Source organism: Dipodomys ordii, unplaced genomic scaffold, assembly GCF_000151885.1.
Source record: "Dipodomys ordii isolate 6190 unplaced genomic scaffold, Dord_2.0 Scaffold11, whole genome shotgun sequence".
Taxonomy (NCBI): domain Eukaryota; kingdom Metazoa; phylum Chordata; class Mammalia; order Rodentia; family Heteromyidae; genus Dipodomys; species Dipodomys ordii.
The window spans coordinates 11,857,946-11,878,738 of NW_012267227.1; the positions used below are offsets into that span (position 1 = coordinate 11,857,946).

Below are 20,793 nucleotides of genomic sequence, written 5' to 3' on the forward strand. Positions count from 1 at the left end.
CCTTCTCTCATCTCTTTCTACCTTTCCCCACTTTTCCTCCCCCTCTTCCCACCTCTCTCCCTTCTCTCCTCTTTACCTTTCTCCCTCCTCCTCTCCCTCTTCCCCACTCCACCCCTCCCCACCTTTCTCTTCCCGTCTTCCTCTTCCCACTTTTCTTTCCTCCTTTATTCCTCTTCTCTCTTCCCCCTCCCCCCATCCTCTCTTCCCCATTCTACCCCTCCCCCAACCTTTCTCTTCCCTTCCTCTTCCCCTCTCCCCCCACTTCACCCCTCCCACCTTTCTCTTCCCTCCCCTCCATTCTTCCTTCCTCTCCTTCCCCCTCCCTCCATGCCCCTCTACCTCTCTCTCCCCTCTCTAGGCCCCCTTCTCTCCCCACCTTTCTCTTCCCTCCCCCTCTACTTCTCTTCCTTGTTCCTCTTCCCTCCTCTCCAGGCCCCCTCTGTCCCTCTCTCCTCCCCCCTCTTTCTACTCTCCCAACCTTTCTCTTACCTTCCTCTCCTTCCCCCAACCTACTTACTCCCCTTCCCCCTCCCTGCCTCTCTTCCCTCCCTTTCTCCCTCCATCTCTCTCCCTCCCTCCTCCCTTCATCTCCCCCACATCTTTCTCTATTCTCTCTTTTTCCTTGTTATCTCCCTCTCCCCCTCTTCCCTCCCTTCTTCTCTCCCTCTTCCCATCTTCTCTTCTTTATGCTCTCCCCTCCCTGTCATTTCTCTCTCATGCACCCATGCTCTGTTTCCCTCTCTCTCTCCTCCTTCCTTTTTTTTCCCCCTCTCCTCCATCTCCCTCTCCCCTTTTAGCCTGAGGGCCTTGAGCTCTCCCTCAGCTGTCTTGCTCACGGTTGAGAGGTTGATACCCTACCACTTAAGCAATGCCTCCAGTCTGAAATTCTGCTGGTTAACGGGAGATGGAAGTCTTGCAGACTTTTTGTTCTGGACTGGCCTCCTGAGTAGCTAGGATTACCATCATGAGCTGCCAACTTCAGTTACTGATGACTCCTGGGTCCAGAGACCCATGACCAGAGAAAACTGTTGGGAGAGAATGGTCCTAAGAACGTTTGTGTTGGGCCTGGATGGTGATGTTAGCAAACCTTTCTGTATGAAAAGTATGTTCCCAGCCAGCAAGAGGCCTTGAGTTCTAGACCCACCTCTGGAGTGGGGGAATGCTCCTCTATAATCAAGTTGTATGAGCTGCAGACACCGTGCAATTCTACCCAAATATTTTGTGTTTGGTAGTTTGTCAGTAGGAATGAAAACAGATTAGAACCTAGGGGGAAACCATGCTGGCTTTCTAGCCACGACTTCCCGGTGTAGTGAAGGTGAGCGTCCTGTCATGGCTGGTGTGGTTTCCTTGGCTCACCCCTCCCTGGGTCTGCTCCTTTCCAGATCCGCCATTGGCAGAAGGCACAAAGGAAGACCAGGCCTCCAAGGAGCCGAAGACCTCAGACCCGCAGGTTGAGCTCAAGAAGATCTGGCTACGCCTTCGCTCACCAAGAAGGCTACGGAGAGCTGATCACATCTGGAAAAAATATGCGTGCGAAAGCCCCACCCCCAACATCAGGGCTGGAAAACATGCCTGATAGTAGCCCGAGCCGGATGGAAAATGTATGGAAGAAAACCACAGACGCAGCGAGCGGCTTTGGTCAGGATATACCAGTGAAACTGTGAACCCAGATGAACTGGGAACCACAGAGTTGTCTTTCCCTTCCCCTGGAGCTCAGCTTCAGCGGCTGGAGGACCAGGTGCCCGTATCTGTCAGGTAGAGCTGGGCTCCACAGGCAGCCAGGACAGGTGGCCACTCTCCAATTTGTGATTTGGTAGAACAAAGCCTCCCAGTACAAGCGTGGACTTTTACCAACCTAGACACCAAGTGATGCAAACCACCACCTGTGTCCATCTGCTTAGACACCACGGCACCTCAGGTGGATAAAAGGATGTGGAGCTGAACCTCCCCAAAAGCAACACTCATTGATAAAGACACTGTGTGTGTAGAGTAGCCTGTCCCCAGATGTTCGGGGTAAGCGCATGTGACGGTAGGTGTGAGCTACGGTGCTCACATGCCACATGCCATTCTAGCTTGAAACCTGTCCGTAAAGCCAGGGACACACTGCTTGCCTACTTGAAGAACAAAAAGACCTATTGGTCTTCTTTTTCTGTCAGTCTAGGGATACAATGGACTGAGCATTTATACAGAAGTATAGGCTGCTAATTTGGTTATTCAATTAGCTGTCAGATTCTGTCACAGAGGCTCTCTAGAAAATAATCTAAAATGTTTCATCTGTCCTTTATACCATCTCAGGAGTAATTTGTCCAGGACTGTTCCATTCAGGCCCCATGGAATCAGCCGAGCATTAGAGTTTAACATGTAGTTGGGGCACTGTACCCTTGGCTTGAAGAAGGCTGAAATTCAGAGTCACAGTTTTAAAGTCAGCCTGGGCAAAAACTTCTAAGATACTCTGTCTCCAAAATAACCAGCAAGAAACTGGGCTGGAGGTATGGCTCAGTGGTAGAGCATTAGGCTAAGCAAGTACAAAGCCCTTGAATTCAAATCCCAGAACTAGAAAAAAAAATTAATAGGCTGGGAATGCAGCTGAGTGGTAGAGTGCTTGCCTCGTATACATGCAGCCCTGGATTCCATTCCTCAGCACCACATACACAGAAAAAGCCGGAAGTGGCACTGTGGCTCGACTGGCAGAGTGCTAGCCTTGAGGTAAAAGCAGCACAGGGACCGTGCCCGGGCCCTGAGTTCAAGCCCCAGGACTGGCAAAAAAAAAAAATTAACAGTAATGGTATTCCACATGATCTATGGACACTTTCAACATTTCCAGTTTTTGAAACTTGATAAGTGAAATGAAGTCAGTTTTAACATAAATATAGTCACTTTGGATATCCCTGTCACATTTATAACTCAAGCACATCTACATTTGTAGCTGCTTTTTTTTGAGTCATTCTAGTCCAAATTTTTAGTGTCCTTGTGAGTTGACTAGTGAGTTTCTTGCAAAAGACTTTTAGGTGGATTTGTGTTCAAATCCCAGCTCCATCATTTCTTACCTTAAAAGCTGTCCAGGGAATGTGCCTTCTCCGTGATTCAGATTTTCCTCCATAAATGTACTTCCTACCTCATGGTTGTCAAAGCACAGATTCTCAAGCCGTTAAAAACATAACTCTCCTATGAGCACACAAGTTAGATTTCAGTTAATGCGTTCAGCATGGTACAGCAAGTTGAAGAGAACCTGGAGAACTGGAATCTCAGTCATCAGCGGGAAAGCTTTGATGACATGAGATCGCTATGTGAGATTTACATCTGGTATCCTACAGGGAAACAAAACTATAACCTGAGAAGAAAGCAAAAAAGCCAATCACCGTGCCTTATTTCTTTCCTACAAATCAACCCTATAGTTTTACATCTTCCTTAATCTGGTTGGTGTTGAGCTACTGGTTAAACAAAAAGCTAACTTTCCCAATAGTACGCTGATCTTTGTAAACAGGCTTGGTGGACAAGAAACTAGCCTATTTATTGTAGATCACAATCTTTCTTTGGCTTTAATTTCCAAGCCTGGGACATATTTTCCCCCCTGTAAATGGATCCAAATGAGTTATGTATAAAATAGCCTAATCTAGTATTTTAACCATAGAAAAATGTTTCTACCTATTTCCTTTGCCTCTCCCTAGAAGCCCGCCCTTAAAGAAAAGTTATTTTCTAGTGTGTAACTTGTCATCAATTTTACTTGCTTTTTGTAATATTCTTTGAGAAAAAGTTAGAAAATTTTCAGTAAATGTTTTGGCACTACTGGTGTTTGATGTTTTATCTCTTCTCTATTGGGGATACATTGGGACAACTTTCTGTTACACTGATCTATGATTTCTTTTCTTCATACTGGAGGAAAATGTACGTCATTCTTAGGGTCACAGTCAAGCATGAAATGAACCAGTTGGAGCTATAATGGATGGGAAAGATTAGAAATGGTCCAATTTTGCAAATTCGGTTCCAATTAAACAAGGCTATTTATCACAGATAATGTGCTTCTCTCACAATCACTCATACTATCAGTTTTCTTTGGTCCCATGAGACCCAAATAAGCTCACAGGCCCAGAGAGAGATCATTCAATTCCAACTGCCAGGGATTACTTTGAACCTGAAGATGCACAGTCTAAGGGGGTGGGTGGGGATGGAGAGACACTGGAGAATAAAATTGAATTTCATAAAATGGCATTGATTTTGGGGGAAAAAAAAAACCTCTCCCCTTTCCCCACTAGATTTAGGACTATGAACAATCATAATCAACCGCAAATTGTATTCCTAGGCGGCTCCCTTCATCTGCCTACAGATATACATAGCTATGAAGGCAAGAGAAGAGAGTGGGGGAAGGGGAGGGAGGGGAAAGAGGAGGGGAGGGGGGAGAAGAGGAGAATGAGGAGGGAGGGAAGAGGGGACTGGAGAGGTGATGGGTGGGGAGAACAGGAGAGGGGAAGGGAATTGGGAGTTGAGAGGGGATTGGAGGGAGGAGGGGAAAGGAAGGGTTGGGGTAGATGGGGGAGGGGAGAATGGAGGTGAGGGAGGCAGGGAAAGGAATGAGAGTGGGTGGGAAGTGGGAAAAGAATGGGGAGGGGAGGGGAGGGGAGGGGAGAGGAAGGGAGGAGGGGGAAAGGGGGAGGAGCAAAGGGGGAACAGGAAGGTCATGGAGGGGAGGGGAGAGGGAAGATTGGAGGAGAGAGGCAGGGAGAGGAGAGAGTCTCGTGTTTAAGCAGACATTCCACTACCTGAGCCAAGCCCCTGGGGCCCTGTTTGTTTTAGTGACTTCAGAGAGGGTCTTAGGTTTTTGCCCTGGATGCTCTCTTTGAGGCCAGGTCCTGAGCCCGTCTGGTCTGTGATACTCTTTCTATGGTGCTCTCTGAGCTCCTCACAGAAGACCATGGTGGCACTTCAGCAGCATCCGGTGAACAGACTCTGTTTCCTGCTAACAATTCACCACAGCATTTTCACGTCACCGTCTTCACCACTGCTTTAAACCTCAACAGCAGAGGGACACTCATGCTCAGTAAGAAAAGGGATGTGTTAAGATCCTTCCTACCTTGTCCCTGGGCCTGGAGGAGGCTGTGGGCCCGCAGCTCCTGCAGAATTTAAGCAGAAACAACAGAGCTGGAGCCGTGGTCTTCAAAACCACAGGCCACTGTGCAGACTGTGCGCTTACTCTGAGTTCTTGTCTCTCAACAGCCCTGTGAAGCGATCGACACACCCGTGTTGAGCCCGGTGTTAGGAAGGGAATGTTGGGGCAGGGAGGGTGATTTGCTAGTATCGCAGGGAAGATCTGACACCAAATCTAGAGATTCTAAGCCCCACTCCTCCATCTATACCATGCTCTCCCCACACACCTTGTTTCCCCAGCAGTCTGTCTACAAAAATCCTCAAGCCTGCAGGCTTAGGGAAGAAGGGGGAATAAATGGAGAAATGTTTTGAAATGCATGTTTTGAGTGTTCTCTTTCCCTCTCAGAACACATAAAAAATGTCTTCCCTTCCTGGCCTTCACCATCCCTGAAGTTATATTTAACCACTAGAAAAACCTACATACCAAAAAGGCTATACTTACGGTTGTATAGGAATAAAGTGCATCATTCTGTGCTGCAGTAAACAAAATGCCTAGAGATTGCTAGAATCTAATAATCCATTATGATTCAGAAACATTATTTTACCTGGTTTTTTTTTTAAGCAAATGGTTTAGTGGTGGAAGAATCCAGTCTGATGATGGCTTACAGACCCCATGATGGGATTTTGTGGGTCAGGGGTCAGATAACCACGGCAGGGGAGGGGGAGGGGGGCGCTACCATTTTCCAATTTTTATATTAACATCTGGTATTAGCTGTCTGCTGTTTGCTCTACTGCGTCACATTTCATTCCTCGGTGAGAAATCATAAACTTTTGCAATTCTCCAGCCTGAGCCTTTTGCTGAGCTTCCTGGAAGCCAGAATGAAATGACCCATGGATTTCAAAATGCTCATTGCACAAGATTTGGAGGGCCTTGCTGGGCCAATCTGTAGGTCTGGAGCTACAACCTTAACCAAGAAATGGGCCCTATCTGTCCTTGAATTTCAAAACTTCCTGGCATATCTATTCCTGTAACTGCTGCAGAATGCAAATCAGCACACGTAAATGTCCAGAGGTCAAAAAAAAAAAAGATAACTAGTTGGCTAGAACTCTCTGGCTCTCCTCAATATGGTTTCCCGTAGGACAAGTTTAAATTTTTAATAAGTTGCAGCCCTGGGCCTATACAAAAATAAACCCGTACTGAAGGAGGATGCGGGGAACGGTGATGGTTACCTTGGAAACGAAGAAATGATCCGTCTACTTTTCCTACCTCTTGTCACAAATGTTTCTCCGCTCCCTGCGTGATGGCCGAACACCCTCAGGAAAGAGTTTGAATAGAATCTTGCAACTTCCTTATAACTATGACACTTGCATCACGTGACCAATGGAAAAGAAGACATGCATCTGGAATCATGATGAAGGGATTGGGGGATAGGGACAAACAGATTAGACATCAATTTGAGAGGAACATTAGTGAACATGAATGAAAATGGAGATAAGTCACTAATGACACTGATCAAGCCTCACCGCATGGCAATATTCAGAGCGCCTTCTGAGGCAAATATGAGATAGCATGTACTTTTCTTTATGAGATACCTACTTAGTCCAAACTAGATAAAAACAATGAGTTTTAAAAGCACGTAACCAGGGGGGAGGATGGGAAGGGATGGGAAGGGGAAACAAAGGAGGAGGCTACAATGCTTGATAAGAAATGTACTCATTATCTTGCCCATGTAATTGTAACCCCTCTGTACAGTATTTTCACAATAAAAAAATAAAAATACATAAAAATAAATAAATAAAAGCACGTAACCTATAAGATACTGCTTGGCAGGTCAAAATATTTTCTCGGTATTACTTTGCCATCTTAGCTAATAATTTGCTTCCTGAAGTAACAAACGACGGATGCTATTTGACTTGAATGTTTTATGTTTTACAAACAAAAAAAAATGTTTGTAAAGAATTGTGATTGGGAGTTTGGTGGCTTAGTCAAGTGTGGGGTGGTAGGGAAATACTTTAAAAAAAATAGTGGGACTGGGACTTAAACTAACGTGGCACTGTTGCAGTCACAGGATTCCAGTCACTATTTTACACTAGTTAGGCAGGTGTTCTACCAATTGAGCCATGACTCAAGTTCTTGCCTATGCCTTCTCTGATGCTGTATTCCTCCTATTTATGCCTACTGTGTAGCGGAGGTTACAGGTGCATAACAGCAAACCTAGTTTATTGACTGAGATGAGGGTCTCAGGTTCAGGGCCTGGGATAGTCTTGAACCACATTTCTCCTGAGGTCTGCCTCCTGAGTAACAGATTACCAGGTCTGAGCCATCCTTCCTGGCCAGGACATACTTTTTTGATTGAATTTATACTTCCATTTATTTTTTTTTCTCCTCTTCTTCTTCCTCCTCCTCCATCTTTTCCTCCTCCTCCTCTCTCTTGCCTTTGAAGAAGTTCTAGTTTAACTTCTCTCCCCTGTGCACAGTGTATACCATGTTCATGGAATCTGAGATGCCATCCGTTAAGATGCACACGAATGTACACATTACTCCAAAATAAAAAAAATATATTACCACTTAGAGTTGTAAAGCCATCGTTGGATATAAGATTAATTCCCAACTTCAGAGATGTTAAAATATGAAATATGAAATGCTTGGCATTGGATCACAGAAGTTGTTTTTAAAAAAAAATACCTGATGAAAAAAAGACTGGACAGCAACTACTCTTCACAGGTATTTGAACAGAGCGGAAAACACGCTCTCTCGACAAAGCATGCTGGAGGGGTCGTGACTTAAGAAGCACGCAGGGCCCCGCTACACAGGCCCCTCTCCTGCACACAGGTCTTCCCTGGCAGCCCACAGAGAGCATCCACGGGCAGCACACAGCCAGTGTTCACACAACATCACCTCTTTCTCAGAGCCCAGCCTATACAGTCCCTGAGACTGATTCTGGTAAAAAAATAACCTAATCGATGACTTCTATTTAAGAATGAACAAGTTCCTCCTAGATTGATTCACTTTTCAGCCTCACCCAGGAAGAAGGCAGGGGAGTATGACCAGCGAGAGCCTGTGCTGGCGTCATAGGCCTTGGCTTGACCCCCTGAGGACAAGTTTCTTTAAGTTTCCCTTCAGAGCTGGCTGAAACAGCCACCCTACCTAGCAGGGATGGTTCCTGTGAGGATCAGATGAGATAATGTTGGTTGCAAAACACTTGCCATATGCCTGGCTCACAGGGAACGCTAAATAAATACAAGCTGTGGTTACCAGAAGAGTAACCACAGCTTTGTATTCCAGAGGCTGAATTTCACTTGTCCTGGGGGTGGGGTGGAATTCTGGCTCAAGGAAGCTAGATAGAGCTGGATTGTTGGAGAGGAGAATGGACAGGAGCCCAGGTGATGGAATGCTGAAGCTCTAGGTTTCTCAAACTTGAGGATTGAAAAGGAGGGGTACTCTACTGATTGAGAGATCTTAATCCCACTCGGTGATAACAAAGATGATAACAAAACGGGACAGGACATCTGAATGTTTTGAGTGAGACCAGAAAGTACCATGAACTTCAGAGCGATGGCTCCTGTCTCTAATAACCTTAGCCTCTGGCCAGCAGAGAGCAGGAAGGGCCAAGAGACTGATATAGAAAACCGGCATCAATAGTGGCCACATAGGGGCCTTGAGAAGAACAGCTTCTATCAGGGACTAAGAACCAAGCCCTCCCCAGTTACTAGAATCCAAGGAATTGCAGGGCGGGGTGTCCACAGATGCAGGAGCAGTCTTGAGTTGTCTTGGGAAGGCAGAAGCATGCAGCCCTTCTTTCAGCTTGGTTCTGTGGGAGACAGCCCACATCCACTTAGTTCTTTGACAGTCTAACATCCATTTGTTCTAATGAGTGCTAATGAACGCGGTGTCACTCTAGTCCAAACTTCCATGGGGGCTCTTGTGCACTCCACCCTCTATTCCCCAACCCTTGCCTCTAAAACTCTTCCTCCTTTTCACCCTCTCCTATTGGTCCTTAATTCATTGGTCCAAGAGGCTGAACCCAAGGGTGTTTTATCTAAGATCCCCAACTGTTACTCTAGGCTGGCTAGCCATTCTTCCCAACTCCCATTTATCACGTTTTTGGGCTTTCTACTTGGCTTTCTGGTAAGTGGCCTGGGACTTTTTTCTAAAATGGCATCCTAGATCGACCCAAAGCATTCCGTGGGCTTGTTTCTGGGGGAGGTCTCACCACAGGAGGAGGAAGAGAAAGAACAGACAGAGTACCTTTTCCTCGTCCATATCCTTACCCTGGTGGCTCCAAGCTGTGTTTCTTTGAATGCAGCCCTGAGATGGGGTCTCAAGGTGGCTGGTTGGTCTTGAGCATCTTTTTTCGCTCCAGTCTGCAATCTTCTCACCACCGACCACTGCCTTCCCCAACCAAAATGAGTCTTCTAAGTCCGCCTCAGTTGTCTCTTCCAGGTGCGACTCCTGCATTCTGACAGGGCCCATATACTTCCTGACTTTCTACAGGAATTGCCTTTGGAAGGACCCTACAAATGGCTCAGACGTTTCCTGTGGGCCTGTACTCCTAAGCTCAAGGCAGCGGGCACCTGACTGGATAGCTGCATTGCTGGGAAGTGCCCCTTTCCTGGGCCTGAGATCTGCTTTCCCACAATCACCATTACCTGCTTCTGCCCTTGAAGAAGAAACGGAATGCATCTCTCTCACCTAATAGATTTTCAAATATCTGATGGAAGTTCTTTTATCCTTTGCCATCATCTCTTCTTTAAGTTAAATAGCATCTGTTATTGATGCTCGGTCTACAGTCTTCAAAGTAGTCTGTAGTCACCAGGGATGGTGCTGCTCACCTATCATCTGAGCTACTTGGATCCCAGTTTGAGGCTGACCTGGACCAAAGCATGAAAAAAAGGGGAAAAAAACAAAAGGGCTGGGAGTGTGGCTCAAGTGGTAGAGTACTTGGCAAGCAAGTGTGAGTTCAATTCCTACTACTACCAGAAAAAAGAAACTCAGAAAAATAAAGCAGTCTGTAGTCTAGTAGTCTATGTGAGTTCCTGATGTCAACGATGTTTTCATTTACCTTAGGAATTCTGTGTGTATCTGGGAAGGAGTATATGAAGGCAGACAAAGTAAGGGAAAGTGGAAACTGAGGCGAAAAGCATTTCCAAATCCTGGCAATACTCATCTCCAAAGAGTCAAAGCGTTTCTCTAACACTTGGTTTAGGGTAGGAGAGTCCACAGTGTGCTTGGCATAAATGTTGATGAACAAAAGCCAGCAACCAAACAAGACTTTCTCCCATGTTAACAGGAGGGACTCGAGGAACTGTGGGAAGTTGAAAAAGGGAAATCATTGGAAGAAAGCCACATGGATGGGCTGAGTTGTAGGAAAGAAGAAAAGAATCTACACTATACCTCCAGGTCAAGACGGCAGGACATGGCCATCACAAAGACCATTCATCATCTCTGGAACGGTGTAGTAGACACTCATAGTCTCCAACTCCACTTCCTCATGTGGAAAATAGAGATGGTAAGGTGGCTGGCTTGTCGTGAACGTACCCTTCTGCATCTACAACGAATAGAGATTGTTGTACATTACCTGAAGGGTTCTGAGCAGTTCTAAGTACAGCATGCTTAAGCAAGCCTCACATGCATTGTCTCACTCAGGTCTAACCACAACCCAGAGAGGTGGGTAGCATTATTTCCCCCCTTTTTCAAGTGAGATAGACAAAAATCAGCTCGTTCAAAGATTACAGTGGAGGAGTTGGGCAGAAAACCTGGAAGCCTGTTTCTCTGGAGCCTGTACTCTTCACTCCGTACCATCTTCTCATGGATGCTTTGGGTTTGCACTCAGGCTTCATAGGTCCTGGTGACTTGGTTTTGGTCACAAATGTACACACTTCCCATTGGGGCTCTGCTTTTTATCTGATTCCCTGGCACACTGAACAGCCTTCTGTACATCTGAGCTTATTCTTCCTTTCATGTTTTTCCATTTCCCCATTGGTGAGACAGTATCAAGGGAAAAAGTTAAGTATTTTTTAAACGGTAGTATTTAATCTTGAGACAACTCTAGGTGTAGCTGTCCATTGTGAACAAGGCTTTGGGGTTTTCCAGACCCATATTCTGGAATCAATCCCAATCAATTCTAGTATTAAAGTTGATAATCTGTACATGACTTTAAAAATTCCTCAGCATTTATACTACAGCAGTTCATTATCTGTGGCTTTGCTTTCTGTGTCCTGGTTACTCAGGGCCAACCATGGCCCCAAATATTAATGGAATTTGCCAAAAAGAATCAATTCCTAAGTTTGTCCTTTGTCTAGGTGTTGGTACTATATGTGGTTTCAAGTCTTCACTGGGGTTGTTGGAACTCATGCCCCAATGGCCAGAATGAATTTATATAGATAGATATAGATAGATAGATAGATAGAGAGAGAGAGAGAGAGAGAGAGAGAGAAAGAGGGAGGGAGGGAGGGAGGGAGGGAGGGAGAGGGAGAGAGAATATATATTGAATATATATATTCATTCATATATATAGCACTAGATTAATCTTAGCCAGAAATAGATAATCCATATCTTTTAGCTAGGCACAGGGGCTCTGAAGGGTTGAAATACTTGACCACTTTTAGCTATTGGTTTGCAGCTTTTGGTAGAGCATTTGCAGATAAACTTGCTACTTTCAATCTCTCTTAACCTGCTAGATTTTTTTGTCTTTATTTGGTAACAGGAGGTTTAAACAGATGCATCCATTAAAACCTCTATGATTAGAAAGTTGATTTCCATCCTTCAGGCCCTTTCGTATCATGTAGAGAACTGCCAAGAATAATATGCTTTTGTTATTTCAAGGAAATAGTCTCACGGCCCAGGATGTTGCAAAATATTTGCTATAGGATTTCCTTTCAGTCTTCCATTGTGTTCTGGATGGCCACCATTTTTTGGAGCTGACTGCTGCTTTTTACTGGTCTTATTTCTCTTTACAAACAAATCAAAAGCTAGGGAACCATTAAGCAAAACCATAGACACTTCTACGTCCTTTTGGTCTATGACTCCCTGAGGCTCATTTGAATAAGGACTGTTCCTCCAATGCCAGACCTCTGTGTCCTTGTCACTGGACTGGATTACACGTTAAGGTATAGCCCCTAGTCGCAATGAAGTGACTGTTTCCATCTTTGCTCCTACCTCCTACCACCCCATGTCTACCTTTGTAACCACACTTGTTACTATTGTGCTGGTTATAGATTTACAAGCTCATCTGCTTATAAAGACAGGGAAGTCCAATAGGAAAGGATCCACGTTTCATTTATCTTTGTGTTTCCAGTATATTACACAGCAGTGCCTTGCAGATAATTTATTGTCACTGTACTTGTTAAATGAATGAATGGTCATGATTCAGACTTACTGTTGAAATAAAAGTTCTGTTCTGTACAAAGCACTGATGTGTTCATTTTGGCAACTTATCCTTGGAAAACCCAGATACCATTTGAGCAATGATGCTTGGATATTGTGTGCTGACCACATCCTGGGAATCAATTCTATAGTTTCATTGCTTTAATCATTCTTCTGGGTCGATATCCAGTATGGGAGGGAAACCCCACAGGAGTTATTTAGCCCTTAAAAAATACTTCATCCACTCAACCATATGCACACAAGATCTATTTCCAATATGCTGCAGTCTTCAGGGATTTGGGCAGTTGTTTCCTTTCTGACTAATAAAGTATTTTTCCTTGGACAGGACTTTTATACTTAAGTTTTCCCCAGCCTTGGTTAAATGTACTTCTTTATATTTTATCATCGCTTGTTCTATCCGTTCATGATGTAAGCTGCTCTGACTCCTTTGGAAAATGAGGTAGGATATGACTAAATAAACAAAAAAAAGCAGTTCGATGGCATAGGCAGATGCCTGGGATGGAAACTGAGCAGAGGGGGGTCTACCCCTTCTGTACCCCTTCCATGGGGGCCATGGGGCCCCGCCAGAGTCATGAATAGGTCACAGCAATCTCTACTGCTTCTGCTGCAGTGAGCTGGTGTAGACAGATAGCTGAGGTTCATGCCTTTAAAAACAATGAGTGAAGAGGACTTTTATCCTCCTTTTTCCAAATCAGTCACTTGGATATCTCACGAAAAAGAACCTGCAGTTAAGCCTCCTCAGTATATCTTTCCAACCCAAAGAACTGCTGAGGTTTTGTTCTCTAAGTCCTTAGAGCTCAGATGCTTCATTAGGATATCCTTACTACTTCTTGATTTTTTAAAAAAAATCAATGAATAAAGCAGCAGCAGCTCGCATGTGTGGTTATCAGCAGGGCATTTAGGAGCACCATCAAAAGTCATCTAGATGCTCTTAAGAGTACTGGGTCAGTGAAGAGCAGGGGCTGGTACGTGGCTTATGTGAACAGTGGAAATGGCTGTGTACTTGACATCCAAATACCTGGATTCCTGGCTAGGGGAATGAGATTTTTAAGCATTTTACTTCATTTTTTCCTCAGACTTCATTCTGTGACTTGCCGAAGAGAGCAGAGAGTGTGAGGCTGTAGTAAGGATTAAATAAGAGGATGGACATTAAAAAAAAAAAGTTTTCAGTTGGGTGCCAGTGGCTTACTCTTCTAGGTCCTCATGAGGTTGAGATCTGAGGATCACAGATCAAAGCCAGCGCAAGGTAGGAAAGTTGGTGAGACTCTTATCTCCAATTTACTACCAAAAGGCCAGAAGTGGAGCTGTGGCTCAAGAGTTATAGTGCTAGCCTTGAGTAGATAAAGCTCAGAGACAGTGCTCAGGCTCTGAGATCAAGCTCCAAGACTGGCACACGCACGAAGTTTACACTGCCCAACAGTTATCGGAACTATTATTTATTAAACATTAAATAAGCAAGGAATTTCGAGGACCTGCTGACCTACATTAGTAGGTCCTTATCAGCTGTCTATTTTGAGGCAAGACTTGACACCCATTGAGTTTCCGTTTTCTAATCCTAATCTAGACAATGGATATGTTAGCATCAGTACTGTAGAACTCCTGAGAAAGTTGGTGGAAATTCAGGGGGAAAACAAAGCAGAGTGGCTGGCATGTGGTATGACCTGCACAAGAGGAAGCTTTCATTTCATTATTCCTATGGCGTAACAAGAGAAATAGCATATCATTGTGCTACAATTTGTGGGCCTGGCAGCAGTTCAGGGAGAAAAGGTACATGAGCCAGCCAAATGTAGAATCCAATTAACTGAGGCCTTTTGGAAGATGAGTGATGGGAGATAGGCCTGGAAAGGTAAGCAAGCGCTGCTTAGAGGCAGAAGAACACTGTTTTAATCCAGGTTAGTTCTCTGTAGATTGGATAATGGGGTCAGGGCCACAGTTTCATTCTAACACTAGAGTTAACTACATATTGTCTGCTTCCTCATGGCCTCCTAGAAGGAAGGAAATGTGTTCTTTCCAGCCTTTTCATCCTTTACGTAAGTAGTGGCTCTTAACTCCATGAATAGTAGGTGGAATATTAGCTCTTGAGACTCTCTGTGCTATGGTCTCATACCTCTCAGATCTGAAACCTGGGTGACAGGAATTTTTGAAACACACCTGGAGTTCATACAGGAATCCAGGATGAGAACTACTGCTGTAAAGAAAGCATCAACCACCTGTGGGTAGACATGAGTTTAATTGGTGGGATGGATGTGTAGAATGGAATAGTCCAGAAAAATACAGTGGATTGGACTGACTTGGGCTCCATGCCCTCATCTATAATATAGGCATGGTTGCACTTTCACGTCTCTTCAAACCCCGAGGGTCTAGAATCTAGCCAAGCAGACCCTGCCCCACACACTGGTCTGAAAAGCCAAGCTGATGGGTGTTCTTCTTCCTTTCCAATACATGTCTACCCTCCCCGTGACAGTCTATCCAGATGGGCAACAGACGAGTACACAGAGGACATTTGAAAACAGTTTGCCACCCCAACTTCTCTGCAACGTCATGACATCATCAATCTGTATTTGTTTGAGCTCTAAAGAAGGAAGCGCGCCCGTGTTATTGGAAACACCTTGTGGGAGGAAGCAATGGACTCTTCCTGAAGTCTGGCACTTGAGAGAAGTGCTGCTGGTTACACCCCACCTGTCCCCCAGAGCTGAGCAGACAAGGTTCCATATGTAAACCTGTGAGTGGTTCCTATAGACACAGCACGGATTGAGTTCTGGTTGCTGTTTCAGGCCAAGGTAACTCAAACCACATGCCTGGAGAGGAATCAAGGAAAATGTGGTTCCCCAGTTGGGAAGTGGCACCTTCTCATCTTAGTCACAGATTAAGGATATATAACAGGCATTGGCCAAACCCATAAAGTAATAGCAAATACTAGTCCTTAAAAATCACTGTGCACGGGCTGGGAATGTGGCTTAGTGGGTAGAGTGCTTGCCTAGCATGCATGAAGCCCTGGGTTCCATTCCTCAGTACCACGTACACAGAAAAAGCTGGAAGTAGAACTATGGCTCAAGTGTTAGCGTGCTAGCCTTGAACAAAAGAAGCTCAGGGACAGTGCCCAGGCCCTGAGTTCAAGCCCCAGGACTGGGGGCGGGGGGAAAGGAAAACAAAAACCACTGTGCACTTGAACTAGGTTAACTGGTGGTCCTTAAGAACCATTTGTTCTTTTTCATTCATTCATTCATTTAAGTACTTGTACAAAGGAGTTGCAATTTAACAAAGCAGTTTATGAATCCAATGCATCTTGATCAATGCATCTTTCCACATTCTCACCCTCCTCCCAACCCATCTTTCCCCTTGCTTTTCTCAATTTTGTAGGATATACCTTGAATTCTTTTCTTTTTGCGGGTGGTGGGGGGGTCTGGTCATGGGGCCTGAACTCTGGGGCCTGCGCGCTGTCCCTCAGCTCTTCAGCTCAAGGCTAGCACTCTACCACTTCAGCCACAGCTCTATTTCAGGCTTTTCCTGCCTATGTGGTACTGAGGAATGGAACCCAGGGCCTCATGTGTTCAAGACAAGCACTCTACCACTGAGCCACCTTCCCAGCTCCATAAGAATGATATATTCTTAATAAACCATTGAGGAATGGAAATTAGAAGCCAGTATCCACATGGGGAATTTCATTTGGCATCATGTTTCTCAGGCTAAGCTTAGGCCCAGCAGGTACAGCACAGACAGTTCATGTGCTATGGCACCCAAGCTCTTTTCCTAGACTCATAAGTGAGCCTCAAAGAGACAACAAATATTATAACCAGGGTCCACATTAGTTTGATGTTTGTAAGTTTTGAGTAAGGGATATTAACCAGTAGGCAGCTGATAGCAACCACCACTCTGAGACAAGGGCATACTGCAAGGGACCCACTAGAATTCTCTAAAAAAGAAAAAATAGCCTCTGGTAATGATACCTCCACCTTCCTAGAGACTTGTCAACATTTTTTTATTACGTACTTCCGATTGAGTTTTGGCTCGATTGACAAATAGGATTATAATCAAACCAAAAGTCTTCTGCATAGGAAATAGTCACTAGATGACAAGACAGCCAACAGGATGGGAGAAAAATCTTTGCTAGCTACATATCTGACAAGGGATTAATAGCCAAAATATATAGGGAGGCTGAAAAACTAAATTTTCCCCCCCCCAAATCAATAACTCAATTAATAAGTGGGCAAATGAGCTGAACAATTTTGAAAGAAGAAATACAAATGATCCATAAGAACATGATAAAATGTTCAACCCCCAAAGGGAAGTGAAAATCAAAATGACAGCGAAATTTCACTGCACTCCAGTCAGAATGGCCATCACCAAGAAGATAAATAACAAATGATGGAAAGGATGTGGGGAAAGAAACCCATTGCTGATGGAAATGCAAACGAGTGTAACCACTATGGAAATCATCATGGAGATTCCTCAAAAAACTAAAAATAGAATCGCTATACAATCCGGTGATACAATGCTTGGACTTATATCTGAAAGAGTCTAAGTCAAGAAAGTTACAATAGAGGTATTTGCACACCCATGTTCACTACTGCACTAATCGAGACAGTATGGAAACATCCCAGATCCTTACAACTGATGAATGGATTAAAAATATGTGATTTATATACACCCTGGCGTGTTACTTGGCCCTAAAGAATGAAATTATGTTGTTTGCAGGGAAATAGATGGAACTGGACCTTGTTAAGTAAGGATAAAGGTCTTAAGTTTTCTCTCATAGGTGGGCATTAGGCATAAACAAATACAAAAACAAAACAAAGTATATATGTGTTCTGTATATACATATACACAGCATGTTTGTAATTGTGGGACTCTTCAACCAGCATAGAAGATGGGGGAGATAAAAAAAAATGTTAGAGGATGAATAATACAAGGATACACTGTATTCGTGAAAGCAGATGGCATAACAGAACTCAAGGAAAGCTGTTGTATAATAAGGGGTAAGGGAGACGGGGAAAGGGAAAGCAAACCAAGGGATCGATCTAACTACTGTTCATGTATGTGTAAAATGTCAGTTGAAACTCCTTTGAATAATTAACATACACTTCAACCTCAGTAACTGGATGTAAAACAGGTCCTGTCCAAGGTTGTGGGTACTAGCGGGAGGGGACTGGTTGAACTGAGGGGGTGAATCTGATCAAGGTGCATTTGTGGGCACATATGGACGTAATAAAATGAAACTCCCTGGCATAATTAGTTGAGGCTAGTAACAAATGTGGAGCAAAAGCTCCTGACATACTGGTTGGCACTCATTACAGCTATTAGCACAATGGCTGGCAAACCACACATGCCCAGAGACAGCTGGCTTATTATGACCACCAGGGCTGTTATCTGCTTCGCTGGGGGGAAAGATGTCCTCCTAAATCTCGCCTTTCCTCCCTCTTGAGCTCCTTCCTGGTATGATTCTGACATTGGTCCCTCAAGGTGTCATCCTGTCCCTGAGGGAGGAGAAAGATGGGCAGTGGACATGAACAGCAAAGACGTCAGGCTAACAGCCTAGGCCTCGTGTGAGAGCCCTGGCTGAGAGTCATCTGACCTTTCCGTGAACAAGAGAAACCATAACAGCCTTCACTTTCCCTGGACTCTCTCTGAGTCATTCTAAGTCATACCCCCTTGGGTTCCAGCCCGTAGAGAAAGATGTTTCTTTGTAAACTAAGGATGCATGGCCACGGTCACGGGCTGTGTGCTCAGACCAGAGTGCTCCAATGGGGTTGCCTGGCCCAGAGGAGGTGAGGAGACCGGTATCCAGGGGCCTTTAAGTCTCTCTGGCCATCACTGAAGAGGCTAAGTGTCCATCTCCAAGACAAATGTCTTCGGAGGTCAGAAGGGGAGGCAGCTAAAGGGTCTCGAGTTGCCGCTATGCCTGACTGCTTTTCTCTAAAATTAGTCCATCCTTATTACTACAGACAGATGACCTCAAAGCCCCTTTCAGTTATTATCAAACTATTATCAGACGGCCTGCCATGTATCAGGCAGAGTGCTAAGCAATATCCTCCAAGATGGTCTCATGAAATCCTAAGTATATCTTGAGTGTGGAAAGTAGCTGGGTTCAAAGCGTTCAAGGCTTCATGGGGGAAATGACCTTGGGGGTAGAGCTGTCGGTCCCCCACCAGAGTTAAAATTCTACCTCTGTGGCTTTCTCTGATCTTGGAGAACTTGTCTTGCCTTTCCTAGGCCTTCGTTCTTCTATCTATAAAATGGGGTCAGTGGTGGCTTCTTTATGCTTTCTGTGTGTGCGCTGAATAATCCATGTGGAGGAATGCACCAGGGACACAATGAACTTTCAGTGACCATTGTGTTAGTGGAAGTCTAAATATGTCTGCAAGTGCTTTGTAGAAAAAACATCCAAGGTTATAGCATATTTGGAATTTAGTATTCAAGTTTTCACTTCACAGGTGGTCACAACTAAGCCTGGCTTTCAATATTTAAACCATTAAGTGCTCAGGGTTTCCCAAGACCCGCTGTCCTGAGGATTCACCTGAATTCTGGAAGGGGATTCTTGAGCACATTATGGTACAGTTAATGAGTAGAGTTTTGACTGGGGCTATGTATGCTGCCTCTCCTGCTTACGCATCTAGTGTTACAAAAAGTCTTCTGGGGCCATGATCACAGTTTGACTGAATCCCAAAGTTAGGGAGAAGAGGAGGGGAAAAAAAAATCACAGCTCTTAGTCACCTTGACTTCTCAAGGTCACTATCTATGATGTTTTCAGTCAAAAGCTCTTACACCCCTGGGGAGGACATGTACTGTCCTCCAATTGCTCATCAAGCATCCTTTAATGCCAACGTGTACCAGACACATGGGTCACATGTGTTTGCCAGCCTTCAGCATTTCCATGTAAAATGAACAAAATGGCAGTAACATCCCAAGGAGAGGGGTGGCTCTGAGCTGTTCAGCACACAGTACCGTGCCAGTATCCTGGCTTCCGTTTCCCCTGCCATCTTCCACCATTGTCATGGGACTTTGTCTCTACTGCTGATTTTTCTTTTTCTTTTGTCAGTCATTGGGCTTGAACTCTGGGCCTGGGTGCTGTCCCTGAGCTCTTCAGCTCAAGGTGAGCACCCTACCATTTGAGCCACTTCTGGTTTTCTGGTGGTTAATTGAAAGTAAGAGTTTCATGGATTTCAACTGTGATCCTCAGCTCTCAGCCTCCTGAGTAGCTAGGATTACAGGCATGAGCCACCAGCGCCCGGCATCCACTGCTGATTTTTAGTACTCTCTTCCTCCCTTTCCTCCTCTAGACTATGCCACAGATACTCTTTGAGAAGCCAAACAGAAGCTTAAAGGTGGTGAGTGGTGCCAAGAGCAAATGGGATCTACCCCGCACACATCTCTCATTTTCTCCCCATGGTTACTTTATTTTGAACTCTCTTATGTCACTTAGGGATTTGGTTTATTTTATAAGCATTCTATTGTGATTCAGAGACTGTTGGTTTTTTGTTTTATTTTTTTCCATGATGTGTCCCCAGCTAGAACACACTCCTTGTGGTCAGGGGGCATGTCTCTTCATTCTTTCATACTTCTGAGTTCTTGTAATGGTGTCCTCAAAACAAGTTGAAAAAAAAAACTCCCTAAAACAGGCCCAATGAATATTTAAGACCTGTCTGGCTGAAGTGCTACCAAGAGAATGTAGCTGGACTACAGGAAAAGTTGGGAGATCCATTATTCAGAGTTGGCCTAGAATCAGATAAGGTTTAGGTCAGGCCCTCGTCTACCTCCACTTAGCTCACAGATGCTCCTCCTAGCTCTTTATCCACAAGACCATAGGTTCCACTTTGCACACTCTTCCTCCTACCTGGAATGATCCTCTTCCCAGTTCACATTTGCCCAATGTAGGGCATCACTCTTGAAAGCAGTAACTACTTTCTCTCGGAGTGTCTCTCATCTCCCTCAGTAGGTAAACCCCTGCCTTTCTAATATTAGGGAATGAATCAGGGAGCCCAATACATTTGCTATGGAATAACCAGTGTCAGTACCAGCCTCCCTTCCTAGAGGGTAGGCACCATGACCCTTTTATAATTTAACCTTGGAAGTGACGCCTTATCATTTTTTTTTGTCATATTCTATTAGAAGCAATGCTCTAGATTCAGACCACATGCGAGTTGATGTGTGTTGCCCGGAGATGGAAATTACTGTTTGCTTATCACAGTCTCTGATGGTCCTCATTTAGAATCAGTAAGGACAAGATAATTTGGTTTGTATTTCATGGATGAGAATTGGGGGTTAATGCTGATTAGCAGTCATAAAAGGTTAAGGTTTACTTGGAGAAGGTGCTCTTGCTTTTGGAC

General features: G+C 44.6%; 2 protein-coding genes across 3 annotated transcripts in view; one reads left to right on the top strand and one right to left on the bottom strand.

Annotated features, from left to right (window-relative positions):
- The window catches only part of Atp8b4 (ATPase, class I, type 8B, member 4), a 102,332-nt gene extending 99,976 nt beyond the window's left edge, over positions 1-2,356 (top strand). Inside the window, exon 26 of the mRNA XM_013009961.1 lies at positions 1,383-2,356. Within this exon, the coding sequence (XP_012865415.1) occupies positions 1,383-1,664 (282 nt within the window). The 3' untranslated portion in view covers positions 1,665-2,356. The remainder of the gene's footprint in view (positions 1-1,382) is intronic.
- An 8,257-nt stretch (positions 2,357-10,613) lies between these two features.
- The window catches only part of Dtwd1 (DTW domain containing 1), a 128,517-nt gene continuing 118,337 nt past the window's right edge, over positions 10,614-20,793 (bottom strand). The window contains exon 8 of one of the 2 annotated variants that reach the window (XM_013010058.1): positions 10,614-10,631. The gene's annotated coding sequence lies outside the window, so the exon portion shown is untranslated. The remainder of the gene's footprint in view (positions 10,632-20,793) is intronic. The other variant, XM_013010059.1, reaches the window with a different exon arrangement.